This window comes from Miniopterus schreibersii (genome assembly GCF_964146895.1).
Source record: "Miniopterus schreibersii genome assembly, chromosome: 18".
Taxonomy (NCBI): Eukaryota; Metazoa; Chordata; class Mammalia; order Chiroptera; family Miniopteridae; genus Miniopterus; species Miniopterus schreibersii.
This window is the reverse complement of record NC_138121.1, coordinates 256,635-272,572: the sequence shown is the minus strand read 5'-3', so window position 1 is coordinate 272,572 and position 15,938 is coordinate 256,635. Positions and strand designations below refer to the sequence as shown.

The following is a 15,938-nucleotide window of genomic DNA, read 5'->3' as shown; positions in this document are numbered from 1 at the left end:
GGTGCCATTGCATAAAAAGAGCAAAATTTTTCCACAGTCCCATCTCATAAGTAATAGAACTTCCATTTTGGAACCTATTGAGCTCAGCTGCATTTAACAGGAGGGGTGGGGGTGGGGGTGTACACCTAGTGGGTGAGCACTAATGGGTCTTTGCTGGGTGCCAGGGCCTTCCTGGCCTTGTAGTCCAACCTGGCCATGACTAAGGAGCTGAGATAGCTTTCTCTCCCTATAAATCTCTGAGGCTTCCTTTGCTGACATGCTGACATCTAGAAAGGCAGTGGTGGACCTCTGAGCAGAGTCCAGGAAGCCCGGGTTTGAGAATTCCAGCAGGTATAGGGAATCATGATTACACTAACCTTATCCACCAGGTGGCAAACTTGGACACCTAATACCTCCTACTATTCCCCAAAGGTTCCTTGGTATGGGTGGCCTTTCCACGGAAAACACACTAGACAGCCACGGAAAACCACCTCACCTGGGAGCAAAGCGTTTTGGGAGTTGTAGTCCAGGCTCCCCCCATGGTCTAGTCGGCTCTTAGAGGGCTTATTTCTGATTCTATTTCCAAGACGCTACCTTTGGGCAAGCGTTCCGACCTCCAGAGCAGCGCTATAGGCGACTCCCTGGAGTCCGAGAAATGTAGGTTTTGAGAATTCGTAAAGTTAGAGGGAATCATGAGTAAACTAACCTTGTCCACCAGCTGGCGCATGCGGACACCGAGCCTGGTACTTCACCGAGACGTGGGGAACAGTGGGCGGCCCCACAATTCTTCGCTGCACAGGACTTCAGGGAGCGGTGTGGAGGCTCCCCAGCCACGCACAGCCCGCACTTGGACGACTTTGTCTATAATGTCCGTAGGTAACGTCAGAGCCGGCATCCCGCCCTCTGCAGGGGCGCGGTCGACGGCTCCGCAGAGTCGGTGAAACCGGGGTTTGAGAATTCCAGGAGTTACAGGAAATAATGTTCACGTCAACTGTGTCCACCTGGTGCGGGTCTCTGACACCCAGAGCCTCGTAGTACTTCTCCCAGAAGGTTCCCCGGTACCGTTGGATCTCCCGACAGTGGGACGCAGCGGTCGGCTCCAGAAAATTGGCGTCAGGTAGGAAAGACGCCTCCTGGAAGTTGTAGTCAATTGTGACGGGCTGGCCGCATACTCACAGAGCTGCGAACTACAATTCCCAGAAGGAAATGCGGCACCGCGCTGGGGGGGGCGGGGGAGCGTTCGGTCTTCAGCGCGGATTTCAAACGTTTCACAAATACACCGTCCTGGGCGAATGAACAAAAATGTCGCGACGTGCTTTCTATGAACGACAGAGGTGCACTCACCTGTGAAGTCACTGTGCGGGAGGGTCTGTATATTGGGAGGGTAGGGATGTGTGGCCCTGACGGCCCAGTCCCGTCCTTTTTCTGCTCCTGGAATGAAACCCGGGGAGCAAACGAACCTCTCCTTCGTTCCTGTCAGTATCCGCACTTTTTTGTCCCCTCCTTTTTTATGTCACTGTTTATTGTCCACGCTTCTGCAACTACCATAAAGAACGTCCTGCTGCTGGCGGGTGGCGACTATTTAAGAGGGGAACCTAAGAACAGGCACCAGGAATCAAACTTAGGTCACGAATATTCCGACCTCCGACCCGAGGGGGAGGCCGCGCGCGGACCGCACGCACGGTGCTCTGGGAGTTGTAGTTCAGTGCCCGGCGGCGCAAACGCAGAGCTGGCCGAGGGTGGTGGTCGCCTTAGCCCTAGTCTCGACCAGAGTGCCGAGTGGGGGGCTACGGCGGGAACGTGAGGCCGAACTCGGCAGGGTCCGGAGCAGAGGTCGGATCCCCGCTAACAGCCTTGGTCGTGGCCCTGGGCGTGGCGAGCACAGAAACCTTCGGAGACGCGCGCGGCCTTCTGGATGATGTAGTTCGCGTCCCGACTGCTGGTGCCGCGGCTCTCGAGCCGCCCTCTAACGGCGAGTGGTCCGGCCCGGGCGGCTCAGACCCGCGACTCCGCGAGGTCGACGGCGGATTCCGGGGGTGCCTGCCGCGGTTCCAGAGTCCGGGCGAGGCCAAGGGCGGGGCGGGCCGAGCCCCTGAGTGGGCGGGGCGCCTGGTGTGCGCGCGCGCAGTAGCGGCCGGCGCGGGCTTCCCTGAGGACGGTGAGGCCGGGTCGGCGGGTCGGCGGGTCGGCGGAGGCCGGGCGGCGCGGGAGCGGATGGCTCGGGCGGGGTCGGAGTCCAGAGGAGGGGCTGCGGCGGGGGTGCGGTCCTCGCTTTGGCGCAGTGTCGGAGTCGCCCGGCTCCCGGCAACCGGAAGACGGGGGCCGATCTTCGGAGAGCAGGCCCCGGGCCGCGGCGCTGGGACGGGCGAGCCCCCGCCCCCCCCCGGGGGGGGGGTGGGTGGCTTCGCCTTCGTGGGGGGCCCACCCTCCCTGGCAGTGAAGGTGGGGAGAGACCCAGACACAGGATTTTAATCCCAGCGAGGGGGAGAGGAGACTCAGAGAAAGGGCTCCTTGTATGTAACATTAAAGTCCTTAGAGAGTTTTTGTGAGTTTACTTGAGCAAAACTGTAGACAGTTGTCAAGAAGCAAAATCTCAATGGATTGAGAAAATGCTCCAGAGAGTTTTGCACCTTATTCAAAAGAGAGGACTACAGTGGGTTGCATAAAATTCATTGGCGAGAGATTGGGGCAGCGGGAGAAAGCAACGCAGGGAAACCTCTGGGATTGAATAAAATTAAAACGCTAGACATGTATGTCTTTTACTAGGTGGGTACAGCATAGTTAATGGAGAACAATTAACACACTGAAAGCGACACTGAGAGACTTGCAGTCTTCGCTCTGGTGCACTGGTTGTGCCCAGAGGTCAGGAAAAAGAACTTACCCTCACGTTCCAAAGGTATATAATTTAGATGCAAAAGAACGGGCAGGGTCAATAAAGATTGGCTTTTATTTGGTAAGACTTTAGGTTAGGGCATGACTACCTGACAGAAACTCCTTTTAGTAAAATAAACATTAATTACAAACCATCCTTTGTGGTTATTTTAGGTCTCTTGAGTTTGCAAGGCTGCCACAAAGGCTTTCCCTGAGCTCCTCAGGTTAGCATTTCTGCTCTTTTAATCTGCAAACTCTTATTGAGCAGTGACTCTAGGTTCCTTTTTTTTTAATTTTTAATTTTTTTGTTAATCCTGATCAGAGGATATTTTTTCAATTGATTTTTAGAGAGAGTGGAAAGGAGGGAGGGATAGAGAGAAACACCTACTGGTTGCCTCCAGCACATGCCCCAACCAGGGCTGGGGATCGAACCTCTAACCCAGGTACATGCCCTTCACCAGAAATTGAACCCACGACCCCTCAGTGCTTGTGCCCATGCTCCAACAACTTAGCCACACTAGTCAGGGCCACATTCCTTTATTAATTAATCCACAACATATTTAGATGTCCAGGGTGCCAATCCCTGTCTAATGCCCACCAGCCTCTGCATAAACCCAACATAGTGTCTGCCCACTGGAGTATATTGGGTGGGGGTGGGGGTGAGGGGGTCAGGGAGATGATAAAAAATCCCTGAACTCATCAAAACAAGGTAACTACCATTCTGAATACTGTAGTGAGGACAACATAGCACAAACAGGATGAGCCTGAGTTGGGAGGCACAGTCAGGTCCTCACGGGAAGATACACACACGTGGGAAAGCATCCTACGTTGGGCCTGAGTTTCACTTTGGGCACTCACACAGGGTTGAGCTTGTAAAGCACCAAAACCATGGAATAGTATGTATGTCTTAGACGCTAAATGGGAGCTCACTGGAAAGTGAGGCTTCCCTCCCAGCAACAGTCACCCTCATGTGACTCTGCTCTGGGTTCACACTTTTTCACACTCTCATTCCGGTGATCTCCATGTCAGGTTACCACCCTCAACTGAGAGAACAGGGAAACTGAGGCACACCAAGCAGTGCCCAGGAAACCCAGAACTGTCTGGCTTCCTGTCTTGATAACAAAATAGTCATCATCCTGGAAGTCATCTGTGTAAATAGGGGTGTGTCCCTTGCCCACTCTGGTCCTCAGTTTTCCTGTCTTTGGAGTGGCTTGGGTAAATTTTCCATCTTTCTTCAACAGTGACCGGAATAGCGCTGGATCACAGCAGGCACTCAGGACCTGCCTAGCTGAGGTTCACTGCTTTTGGGTTTTGTCTGGGTACTGGGCTCCAGGCTCTGGCAGCCCTACCTCCTTCTACATTCCTCGAGGTAGGGGTTTTGATCCTTGGGGTCTCTGGTCACCACAGACACCTGCTCATTGTCTCACATACCCTTTCCCCCCAGAACTGCCAGCAGAGGAGCCAGCTGTTCCTGAAATAGACCAGAGGAGGAGGGAATGACCACTGGGCTCCTGGATGTGGGGTTCCTGGTGAGTTCCACCACCCTCATGCCTGGGCCTCCCAGACTTGAGAGACACCCCTTCTCCCCCCGCCAAACCAGCTTGGCCTTGTGCTGCTTCACCAGCTGCTCCCACCAGCAGCCAATGCCAGGCTTGCCCTAGCTGAGGAAACTGCTGTGTGATGTTCCAGGAGCAAGTGACCTTTGATGATGTGGTTGTGGGCTTCACCCAGGAGGAGTGGGGACAGCTGACACCCACCCAGAGGACCCTATACTGTGATGTGATGCTGGAGACCTTGGGGCTCCTGGTCTCTATGGGTAAGGCTATACTGTGTTACTCAAAGACTTCCCCGGGTATGGACGCTAATTCTCCTGGGTTAAAAGTGGGGGTAAGTCCAGGCATTAAAAGCAGATAACTCAAATGTGTCTTGGATCTGATGGACCAGACTGTTTTGGTTTAGGGAATATCTTTGAGGATGTTTTTTCCTACAAGTTACACATCCCACCTGAAAATGCCAGAGGCAGGACATCATGGGGTAAGAGGGCCATACGGGGTCCCAGCACTGCAGAATCCCAGGCTACACCTGGGTTTTCCTATGTTGCTGTCAGGAACTCCCCTCCTCCCTGTGTACATCTTACTGTCACTATTCACTGAGGGGCCGGGTCCTCTGAAAGTGACAAGACTGTTGCCAGGATCCAAGGGTGCCCAAGGAAGGCCCATGGGTTGTCTTGTTTCAGCCACCAGGTCCCCTCCACATTGGTCATTGTTGCCACTGGGCAGCAGAAGAAAAGCTCTCACTGGGTGGCCGGGCCTGCATCACATGCCTACCCCAGTGTCAGGGGTGGAGTCAGGGACTGACAGTGAGTAGAGGAACGCTGGAGAATATAATTACCAAAATTACTGTGTCCTGTCTCTGTTCTGAGCCACTTGGGTCCTGGTGAAATGGGCAGAGGTTTGGGAAGGGCCCTGAAACACAAATGCTCATGCCCTGAATCTCCCCCTGAGCAGGACAGTGGATCCCAACACCCAACCTTATCTCTCTGCTGGATCAGAAGGCGGAGCAGTGGCCGGTGGGCGAGGAGGTTCTACAAGGTGTGTGCCCAGGTGAGATGAGGGTGTGTAGGGCTGGGAGGACGCCACTCACCCTCCAGGTCTCTCTCTCCATATCTGCTGTCAAATTCAAAGTACAGCGACCATTCTTTAAGTGAACTTTCACCAAGGACCATTTTGGTACGAAGTGATACCAAGTTCCTGTCTTCACTGAATTTACATTTTTGGTGAAGGAGAGGGACACACAATAAATAGCCAAAATAACAACAGGGAAAGAGAGCTTACAGATTATGAAGCATGCTGACAAAGTGAAAGGTAGAGATTAGACTTGGGGGAAGGTCTTGAGCAGGGAGATGAGGGCTTGCCTCTCAAAGGAGGTGACATGGCAGGTGAAGCCTGACCCATGAGAATAGTGGGACATGAAACGATCAGGGAGAACAGAATTCCAGGCCAAGGAAATAAGTGCAAAGACACTGGGGTGGTACAGGTCTCTTACTGGATAACAGACACTCCAGCCTCAGTGCTTTAAACCAGAGACTCACCCAGCCAGGTGCGGCTCAGCAGTTGAGCGTCAACCTAGATCCAGGAGATTGCGGTTCGATTCCTGGTCAGGGTACGTGCCCAGGTTGCGGGCTCAATCCCCAGTTGGGGGCATGCAGGAGGCAGCTGATCAGTGACGACTCTCTCATCATTGATGTTTCTCTCTTTCTCCCTCTCCCTTCCTCTCTCTGAAATCAATAAAGATATATTATTAATTAATTTAATTAAATAAATAAACCAGCAACTCACTTATAACTCCGGCATCTGTGGGCCAGTGGTTCTAGGCCAGGCTCTTCCATGTGCCTGTAGGTTGGCTGGGTCGTTCTGCTCTTCTTATTGCTGTCCAGCTCCTGGCAAGTACCTCTGTAGGAAGTGGGGGCATCCTGGCCCTCTGTCAGGCAATTTCCTGCTGGCATCAGGCTCTAACCATGTGTAAGAACTGGCCCATCACCCCTGCCCAAGGATAGACATGTGTGGGAGGGGGAGGTCAGAGCATGGTCTCCCTTGCCTCAATTCAAATTACCAGCCTTCACCGTTTATTAACCTCATGGTATTGCTGTAACAAATGACCACAAATGTAAGACATGAAGCAACACATATGATCTTACAGAAGTCACCAGTCCAAATGGGTCTGACTGAGTACACTGTAGGTGTCAGCAGAACAGCATTCCTTCTGGGGGGTCTGGAAGAATCCATGTCCTTTCATTTTCCAGCCTCTATAGGTTGCCACATTCCTTGACACATGACCTTCTCTATCTTCAGTGTCAGCAGTGCCTGGTCAGGTTACATATGTCACCGTCACCCTTATTCTCCTGCCTTTCTCTTACACACTTAAGTACACTGTGGTCACCCCAAAAATCCAAGGTAATCTCAGGTGATTGGCTAATGTCAAATGATTAGCAGCCTGTTTTCCTTGTCGACATGTAAGGTGACAGCATCCTCACAGGTGCAGGACTTACGAGGTGGATGCCTTTGGGAGACACTATTCTGCCAATTGCCCTTGACTGTTTTTCCCCCCTTAACTTTCCACTAAAGTGTAATATAAGTGGGAAAGGTGCCAGCATCACACCAATAGGCCAGGCCAGTGTCGGGGTGGTGGCTTGGTACCTGCGCAGAAAGGCCATCCTGACAGGAAGGTGTGGGAGGGACTGTGTGTTGTGGTTTTGTGTTTGTTTTTTGTTAATCCTCACCTGGGGTATTTCTTCCATTGATTTTCAGAGAGAGTGGAAGGGATGGAATGATGGGGGGGTGGGAGAGGGGGAGAGAGGGAGACATTGATGTGAGACAGAATGATTGGTTGCCTACCGCATGTGGCCTGATTGGGGCCGGGGATTGAACCTGCAACACATGTACGTTCCCTTGACCAGGAATTGAACCCGAGGCCCTTTGGTGCTCAGGCCCATGCTCTACTGACCCACACTAGCCCAGGGTGCATGTGTTTTTCATTCAGAATGTGTGTTGACCCCTATTGTGGGTGGGGTACAGTGCTAAGTCTTGCAAAGGCCGTGCCCCTGGGGTCCTCCTAGTTAGAGCTACAGAGTAAGCCAGCTCAAAGTGCTCTACCTCACCAGTCATTTATCCATTCCCTTGGTGATGTATATTTCAGCAGTTCCCAGTTTAGGGAGATGATGTGTTTCTTTACATCTGCGGTAAAGTGCTACAACAGTAAGGGGCCTCCAAGAAGAGTCTGGCTTTGAGCAATGAGAAGGCTGACTGGTCCTTCCCACATGGTGGCTTTTCTTCTACTACCATTTGGCGTAGTGGAGGCTGCACTAGCAGGTGCTTGACTGTTGTTCTGCTCTTTCCAAGCCTGGGCATCTGTTGACATTTTTCCTGAAGGCTCACTTTTTTCTCAGCATCTTCTCTGGCCCAAATTGTCTGTGTCCCCCTTGCCAACTTGTAGTTTTGATACCAACTTCCCTCACCTATTCTGTGTACTTTACCTCCCTCTTCTGTTCCTTTTATGGTTTGAAAAACCATATGGGTAAATGGTCACATCCACTTAAGTCTTGAACCTTTTGAAACTGTTAATTTAATTCTCCCATTCATGTGTCCACCAAGAAACTTTTCCTCCCAGAACAGCGATTTAGAGACAATTCCATTTTTTGTTTTTTTTTTTCAGATTTGGAAACTAGATTGAAAACAAAATGGTCAGCTGCAAAACAAGACATTTCTGATGAACTATCCAACAGTGTCCTGGTAGAAAGGTTCCTGTGGGATGGTCTGTGGGGCATTAAGGGTGAAAACACTGAGGGGCACTGGAAACAAAGTTGTGCCAGCCTTGATGGTGTGGTGCAGGCAGTCTTCACACCTGTGAAGACATGCATTCAGGACCACCAGCAGCCCAGAATTGGGTTTGGGGCAAACTTAGGTTTGAGTCCGGATCCAACTAAACCCATGATTCCTGTAAGACAAGACTCCCACAGGTGTGGCTTGTACGGAAAAAGTGAGAATCCGGACTTAAATGTGCAACAGAAAACCTATGCAGCAGAAAAACCCTATAGATGTCAAGAGTGTGAAAAGGCCTTTAGTCACAGCTCCACATTCATCAGCCACCACCAAATGCACACAAGAGAGAGACCTTATAAAAGTTACCAATATGGAAAAGGCTTCCAAAGCTCTGCACTTAACAAACACGATGGAATCCACACTGGTGAGAAACCCTGTAAATGCACACAGTGTGAGAGGACCATGAACCAAACTGAACCACTGATCCAAAGAAGTCACACAGGTGAGAAGCCCTACAACTGCAATGAGTGTGGGAAGTCTTTCAACAAGAGCACACTCCTGAGTAAGCATAGGAGGATTCACACAGTAGGTAAACCCTATGGGTGCAATGAGTGCGGGAGAGCCTTCAGCCAGAACACACTCCTGAACAAACATCAGAGAATCCACACAGGAGAGAAGCCCTTTGGGTGCAAGGAGTGTGGAAAAACCTTCAGCCACAGCTCATCACTCAGCCACCATAAGCGGACACACACAGGAGAGAAGCCCTACGAGTGTAGTCAGTGTGACAAAGCCTTTTGGCACAGCACACACCTCAGTCAGCATCAGAGAATCCACACAGGGGAGAAACCCTATGAGTGTAGTGACTGTGGCAGAGCCTTCACCCACAGCTCATCCCTAACCAATCACCAGCGAATCCACACTGGGGAGAAGCCCTATGAGTGTAATGAATGTGGCAGGGCCTTCAGACAGCTCGCTTCACTCATTCAACATCAGAGGATCCACACAGGAGAGAAGCCCTATGAGTGTAATGAGTGTGGCAGAGCCTTCAGCCAGAGCTCCCTCCTCATCGAACACCAGAGGATCCACACCAAAGAAAAGCCTTATGCATGCAATGAGTGTGGGAAGTCCTTCAGTCACAGCTCATCCCTCAGCCAGCATGAGAGGACACACACTGGGGAAAAGCCATATGAATGTCCAGATTGTGGGAAATCTTTCAAGCAGAGTACACATCTCACTCAGCACCGGAGGATCCACACAGGAGAAAGGCCTTATGAGTGCAGGGACTGTGGGAAGGCCTTCACGCACAGCTCCTCCCTGACCAAGCACCAGAGAACTCATACTGGGTAGAGACACTCTACGTGAGTTGAGTCATAGGAAGCCTTAAACCATAGTTCATCCCTTCCTACACATGACCCCAATCATACTCATGAGCAAGATGGCATGCACATGCCTTTACACGCAGTACCCTCCTCAGATCATGCTAACAGTAGGGAAATGGGATGATCAATGTTGAGGACCTTTAGCCATGAGCATCCATTAACATAGAACCCACAGAAGAGAAGTGGGAAAATGCAGTAGATATGGGCATGACTTCTGTCCATGGATACACAAGATTCCAAACCAGAAATTTCCAATTGGTGAAAACCCAACAACTGTCTTTTATATAAAAGAACCAAGTGCAGTGAGACTTTACCATTATTGTACATTACATTCTTTGGGTTGGGGATTATTTATGAATGATGCAGACTGACTCTGATACTCCTTAAAAACTGTATGGCAGAGTGTCCCACACATATGAGTGACACCTGTTTGGAATCGCTGCATACTCAATTGTCTCAGTATGAAGTTTGCTGATTTGTGTATAAATCACTTATCTGGTCAAGAACACATCTAATGTTTGAGTTCTCCTTGCAATATTCATACCAATTGGGAAACCACCAAGTTCTGAATGCTAGTAATGATGTTACCAATTTCCCTTGACTTCTGTTACCTGATAGCATCTATGCTTTTTTTCTAGTTTTGTTTCATACATCATCAAAACAAATCTAATGTATTCTATTCTCCTACTAGAATGCTTTTTCCCCAACCTTAACAAGAAACAATCATACCAATATTTTAAAAATCAAATTAAATTTTATCTCTTAAGGTACATGGCAAGGAGTCTCAGATTTGAATTCCATGTGACAAAGTATCTGTACTATAAACTGGTTTAAGTTACTTATCTGCATTCTTTTGCAATAAATCCTTTTCAGTAGGTTTTTTGTTTGATTTTTGTAGTGGTTTGAGAAAAGTAATTCCGAAACTATTTTAGATGTAATTCAGCATCCAGCTAATTTTGGGGATCTCAGAGTTCTATTGTAGGGACATAAAAACTTGGGGGTTATAGATTGGAATTGTATTTGTGCACACATATACCTTTATGTGTATACCTACATGTGCACATGTATGTGCCTATATTTCCTAGCTCAGCAGAAGACACCCTAGTAGCAAGAAGCACTTGCTACCTGGAACTCAGACTTGATCCCTAATACCATCCCCTACTAAAGGGAATGAATTCTTTGGAACTGGAGAAATGTCTGAAGAAAGTAAAAAGATTAGCTTGGAAGATCTTACACTAAAATAAAAAGTAGTGTTCCAAAAATATAAGTATTCCACAGTGATGCAGACTTCCTATAAGACTCTTATTGACCTTATCTAGGACAACTTCATCACCAACATAAGTAACAGCAGTAAGTTATAAACCATTGAGAAAACGAATCCATGAGTATATTTGATAATGACAAGTAAATGGGAATAAAGGAGGGTACTGGCAGCAGAGTGTACCTGTAAGGCCCCCAGGGCAGCACAACCTGTCAAGTGCAACAGGTCATCCCTCTCTTCTTGTAGCCTCCTACTCCCCATTCTCTGACGCTTACCCTCTCCTCCACAGTGACACCCCTCAAGTTCCAAAGAAGGAAATTATGTCCTAGGCCTGTATGTTCCTTATGAAGTTGTTATAGCAACAATATATTACTTGTAACAAAGGAAAAAATCACAAATTACAGTTTCCTAAGAAAACCACATTTATTTCTCCATGACCAACATCCACTCTACACCCACATATAAACATATCTTCAAATGACTGTCATACAGCAAGTCTACTTTATGCAACTTTATGTTGTTGCCTGCCATATTATAACATTTCAATATGGCAACAAAATCTTTATAATTATGGTTCAGCATGGAACAAATCAGAAGTGTCCTAACTGAACAACAGGGTGAAAAATGTAAACATGACAGTTCAGTAATTTTGTCCCAACAACTAAAACAATGCATCACGTTTCTACAGCAGCCTGTTCCATCCTAGTACAAAACCAATTCAGTCTTAAGAGGGATAATGTCACTGCTCATTTACAAGCAACATCGTCCTCCAAGCGCCTCTTCTAAAATGAGTTCTCAACACCTGGCAGGTGGGAAATACATCCAAACATCAATCTCCTCTAACTCTGCGCTTAATATGGTGTGGAGCACTGTGGGGGTCTCTCACCAGGATATCACTGCTGATATAAGATAAGAGATCCTGCCAAAAGCTGCTCTCACTGGTTACACTTGATTCTGGTAAGAGTTTGATTATGTACAACAGGCAGACACTCCGGATTAATGGATTCCTTGTACCGATTAGTTATGGAACACATTCACAGGTTCTTTCCAGTTTACGCACTTTGACTCAGGAGCAGCTGGGTGTCTCAAGAAGCATCTTCGTGATACCCACAGGTTTTATTCCAGTGTATGTGCTATCATGTTCCATACAAGTTGATCATCCCTGAAGCCTTTTCCACATTTATTACCATCCTGGGTTCCCTCTAGGTGTTCCCTAATGTATCGACTTGTAGTTTGGCTAAGGAATGCCTCACATTCAATTTAGTGGATAGGGAAGAGAAATAGTAAAAAATAATATCCTATATTTAAAAACCATGTTTGTGATGTGACCCCATGCATGCAAAATTATGTACACATAAGGAGATGGGGAAAAGGCTGGCTACCGGAATACTAATGATGATTATCACAGAGGGTGGCACTGCAGGTGACTTACTTTGTTAAAAAAAAAAAAATTTCTTAGTCCTGGCCAGGTAGCTCAATTGGTTAGAGAATCATCCCAATATGCCAAAGTTGTGGGCTTGAATCCCTGGTTAGGGGACACACAAGAATCAACCAATGAACGCTCAAATAAGTGGGACAACAAATCAATGTTTCTCCCTTTCTCTCTTTAAAAAAAAAATCGATAAATTAAAACACAAAGATTTCATCACATGAATTTAAATTTAAAAATTTCTTTTGTACTGATGGAGGAGTCAGCCCTGATGTCACCCTTCCCTCACACAGGTTTCTGAGAGCTCTCAGGAAACGAGTGTATCCCCACCCATTATGTTTCTATGGTTTGCTTTCCAGGGTGTGTTCTCTGATGTCGAACTAGGGATGAGCTCCTTTTGAATGTTTTCCCACACTGAGAACACTGGCAGGGATCCTCCTTGCTGTGGAGTCTCTGATGTACTGCAAGGTGAGAGTTCTGCTTGAAGGACTTCCCACACTCTGGACACTGGTATGGGGTCTCCTTGGTGTGAATTCTCTGGTGCTTTGTCAGACAGGAGCTGTCCCTGAACGCTTTGCCACACCGACTACACTCATAGGGCTTCTCACCAGTATGAGTCCTCTGGTGCCTGATGAGGCCGGCGATGTTCCTGAAAAGTTTCTGACACTGGTCACAGCCATAGGGCTTCTCACCAGTGTGAATTCTCTGGTGCCTGATGAGGTACGCGCTCTCAATGAATGTCTTCCCACACTCTTTACACTCATAGGGCTTCTCCCCAGAATGAATTTTCTGATGCACGATGAGGTGAGAGTTACGATTGAAGGATTTCCCGCACTCCACACATTCAAAGGGCTTCTCTCCAGTGTGAGTCCTCTCGTGCTGGGTGAGGTACGAGCCATCCCGGAAAGCCTTTCCACACTTGCTACATTCGTAGGGCTTCTCTCCAGTGTGGATTCTGAGATGGACAGTGAGGTGTGAGATATCCGTGAAAGGCTTCCCACACTCATTACATCTGTATGGTTTTTCCCCTGTATGAGTTCTTTGATGCAAAATCAGGGATGAGTTTCGGTTGAAGGTTTTTCCACATTCTATACATTCATAAGGTTTTTCCCCGGTATGAATTCTCTGGTGTTGTGTCAGAGCTGACCCATCACTGAAGGCTTTCCCACACTTATTGCATTTGTAGGGCTTCTCTCCTGTGTGGATTCTTTGATGCACAATCAGGTTATAGTTTTTGGAGAAGGATTTTCCACATTCATTACAGGTATAAGGTTTCTCTCCAGTGTGTGTTCGGTGATGTAATACAAGAGAAGAGTTCCGTTTGAAGCATTTGCCACATTCGGTACACTTGTACAGCCTCTCTCCAGGGTGACTCCTCCTGTGTTCATTAAGAGATGAACTCAAGGTAAAGATGTTCCCAAAGTCCTTGCCTTCATACAGTTTCTTCCCTCTTTTTGTTACTTTTTGTTCACCAAGAGGGGTAAAATGGTTGAAAGACTCAATACTTTCAGGAAATTTATAGGGCTTCTCTCTCATTTGATTTCTTCCGAGTTGTTGAATAACTTCCATGGAATGGCTGAAGACTTTTCCACAAGCATCAATGTCACCAGTTCTCTTAGCTATACAACTTTTCTGAGAAGTGTGTAAAGCCGGATCACAACCCAGACTTCTAATCTCTGAGTCGTGTACATGGAAACCATTTGTTGCAAGAATCCTCCGAGATGTTGAAAGGTCTGAGCTTGCAATCCAATGCCTCCCAAGTCCCGGATACTCACAAACTGCTTCCTGGGCCCCTGGCTTTTCCTGAGTTAAAGCTGACTGCCTCAGGTGTCCCTCCCAGTTCTTACAGTTCCAACTGTCACCTGGAATGGAGAAATGGGAACCCTCTCTCGTAAATCCTTCCATTTCCACATCACAGGGTAGTTCTTCCTCAGGAACATTCTGGGCTGTCATTTTCAGTGCCCTGTTGCAGGCTGATAAATGAAGGAAAAAGACTTTGGTAGGTGAAGCTATGTCTGGAAGGATAATGAAAAATGGTGACAGGCAGGGATGTGGGTACTTTTACTTGTTTTCTTTCTCAAATTCACATCTGTACAAGGGGGAGATAAGTTGAGAATCAAAGGATGGAGGCAAGAACAAGGTCAAAGAGAGCTATAGAGTGTTTTCCTCCTCATAAAGAACAGGCATGAGGAACAGTACTGTGGGTATATATCACCAACAGAATTAGCCTGCAATGTGGGAAACCAGGTGTCACTGTTCACATTGGAACACCTTCTCAGCCACTGTGTCCTAGTCCCTGTCACCCACTGCCCATACAACCACCTGCACGTTTTCAAAGCCTCAACTTCACAATGTGTGTACAACAGCGCTGAACGAGCAGCTCATGCCCCAGCTTGGTGGTCAGAGTTCTACCTTCACAGATGGGATGCAGCACAGGCTCAGAGACTACACTGCAGGATTATTAGGTGAGCTAGATCATGTCTGAGGCTGGCTCTGGGCTGGAGAAAAGACAAAGCTCTGTAGATGGCTGCCAGAGTCACCACCATTCTCAAGCCTCCTCTAACCACCCTCCCACCTCTCCACTTCATGATATCAAGACAAGTGACTCTCCACATATATTGTAGGTAAAATGAAATTAGACCCTTACCTAAGAAAAAAATAGTTTTTTAAAATTCCAGGTGGATCAAGACCTCTACATAAAATCAAAGTTTGTATTATCTAGAATAGCCCGGCCAGCATGGTTCAGTGGTTGACCATCGACCTATGATCCAGGAGATCACAGTTTGATTCCTGGCCAGGACACATGCCCAAGCTGTGGGCCTGATCCCCAGTAGGAGGCATGCAGGAGGCAGCCGATCAATGATTCTCATCATTGATGTTTCTCTCTCTCTGAAATTAATAAAGACATACTTAAAAAAAAAATATATATATATATATATATATATATATATATATATATATGTAGGATAGCCCTGGCTAGTATGGCTCAGTTGGTTGAAGTGTCGTCCCATACACCGAAAGGTGGTGGGTTCAATTCCCAGTCAAGACACACACCTAGGTTGTGAGTTTGATCCCCAATTGAGGTGCATGTGAGGGGCAATCTATGGATGTTTCACTCTGACATCAACATTTCTCTCTCTCGCTCTCTCCTTCTCCCTTCCTCTGTCTCTCAAGATCAAAATAAATAAATACATGAATACATATATACACATATATATATATACATAAGTTATGCAGGATCCCTTCATGAATGGGGCACTCCTGGATCAACAGGGCTTAACAAGAAAAATCACACAGATAAGAATTAACAACTCTGATATTAAAAATGTTCACACACCAAAGACACAATAAGAATCAAAATACAAATGGCAGGTGGAGATGCAACATCATAATATATAAAAGAGACAAAGGAACAGTGACTAGATCTAAAAAAATTTTCAAGAGAAAAGAAAAAAAGGGTAAAGGATACAAAGAAGCACTTCACAGAGAGAAAATAGAAATGCTCTGAAAACAGTGATATCTGCTCATTCCCAGCTTCACGCAATTACAAACTGCAGCTTTTTAAAAAATCTTCACCCAACATATTTTTGTTGGTTTTAGAGAAGAAGGAAGAGGGAGAAACAATGTGACAGAGAAACATCAATTGGCTGCCTCTCATACACTCCCTGATGAAGGATCAACCCACAACCTGGGCATGTGCC

General features: G+C 47.5%; 2 protein-coding genes across 13 annotated transcripts in view; one reads left to right on the top strand and one right to left on the bottom strand.

Moving 5' to 3' along the window:
* Window positions 1-9: 9 nt before the first annotated feature.
* LOC308548410 (uncharacterized protein) lies at window positions 10-10,480 on the top strand. Of its 5 annotated transcripts, XM_081119879.1 has the most exons (6): window positions 10-2,137; window positions 4,092-4,219; window positions 4,295-4,379; window positions 4,540-4,666; window positions 5,358-5,453; window positions 8,062-10,480. In XM_081119879.1, the coding sequence occupies exons 3-6, from the start codon at window positions 4,347-4,349 to the stop codon at window positions 9,513-9,515; spliced, it is 1,710 nt and encodes a 569-aa protein (XP_080976005.1). In that variant the 5' UTR covers window positions 10-2,137; window positions 4,092-4,219; window positions 4,295-4,346; the 3' UTR covers window positions 9,516-10,480. The 5 variants fall into 5 exon arrangements, with proteins under 5 accessions (XP_080976005.1, XP_080976008.1, XP_080976006.1 ...); XM_081119882.1 differs by lacking the exon at window positions 4,092-4,219 and having other exon boundaries at window positions 4,582-4,666; XM_081119880.1 differs by lacking the exon at window positions 4,092-4,219 and having other exon boundaries at window positions 5,358-5,441.
* The window catches only part of ZNF329 (zinc finger protein 329), a 25,129-nt gene continuing 15,706 nt past the window's right edge, over window positions 6,516-15,938 (bottom strand). For 4 of the 8 annotated variants that reach the window (XM_081119891.1, XM_081119888.1, XM_081119890.1 and 1 more), the window contains exon 3: window positions 11,215-14,326. In XM_081119891.1, the coding sequence (XP_080976017.1) occupies window positions 12,571-14,190 (1,620 nt within the window). In that variant the 5' untranslated portion in view covers window positions 14,191-14,326 and the 3' untranslated portion in view covers window positions 11,215-12,570. Of the gene's footprint in view, window positions 6,714-11,214; window positions 14,327-15,938 lie in introns of those variants that run through there. The other 4 variants (XR_013997601.1, XM_081119893.1, XM_081119892.1 and 1 more) reach the window with 4 other exon arrangements.

Coding starts and splice junctions, on each gene's coding strand:
- LOC308548410 (XM_081119878.1), top strand. CDS start 4,347: ATGACCACTGGGCTCCTGGATGTGGGGTTCCTG. Junction 4,380..4,539: donor TCCTGGATGTGGGGTTCCTG/GTGAGTTCCACC, acceptor GTGATGTTCCAG/GAGCAAGTGACCTTTGATGA. Junction 4,667..5,357: donor GGGGCTCCTGGTCTCTATGG/GTAAGGCTATAC, acceptor CCCCCTGAGCAG/GACAGTGGATCCCAACACCC.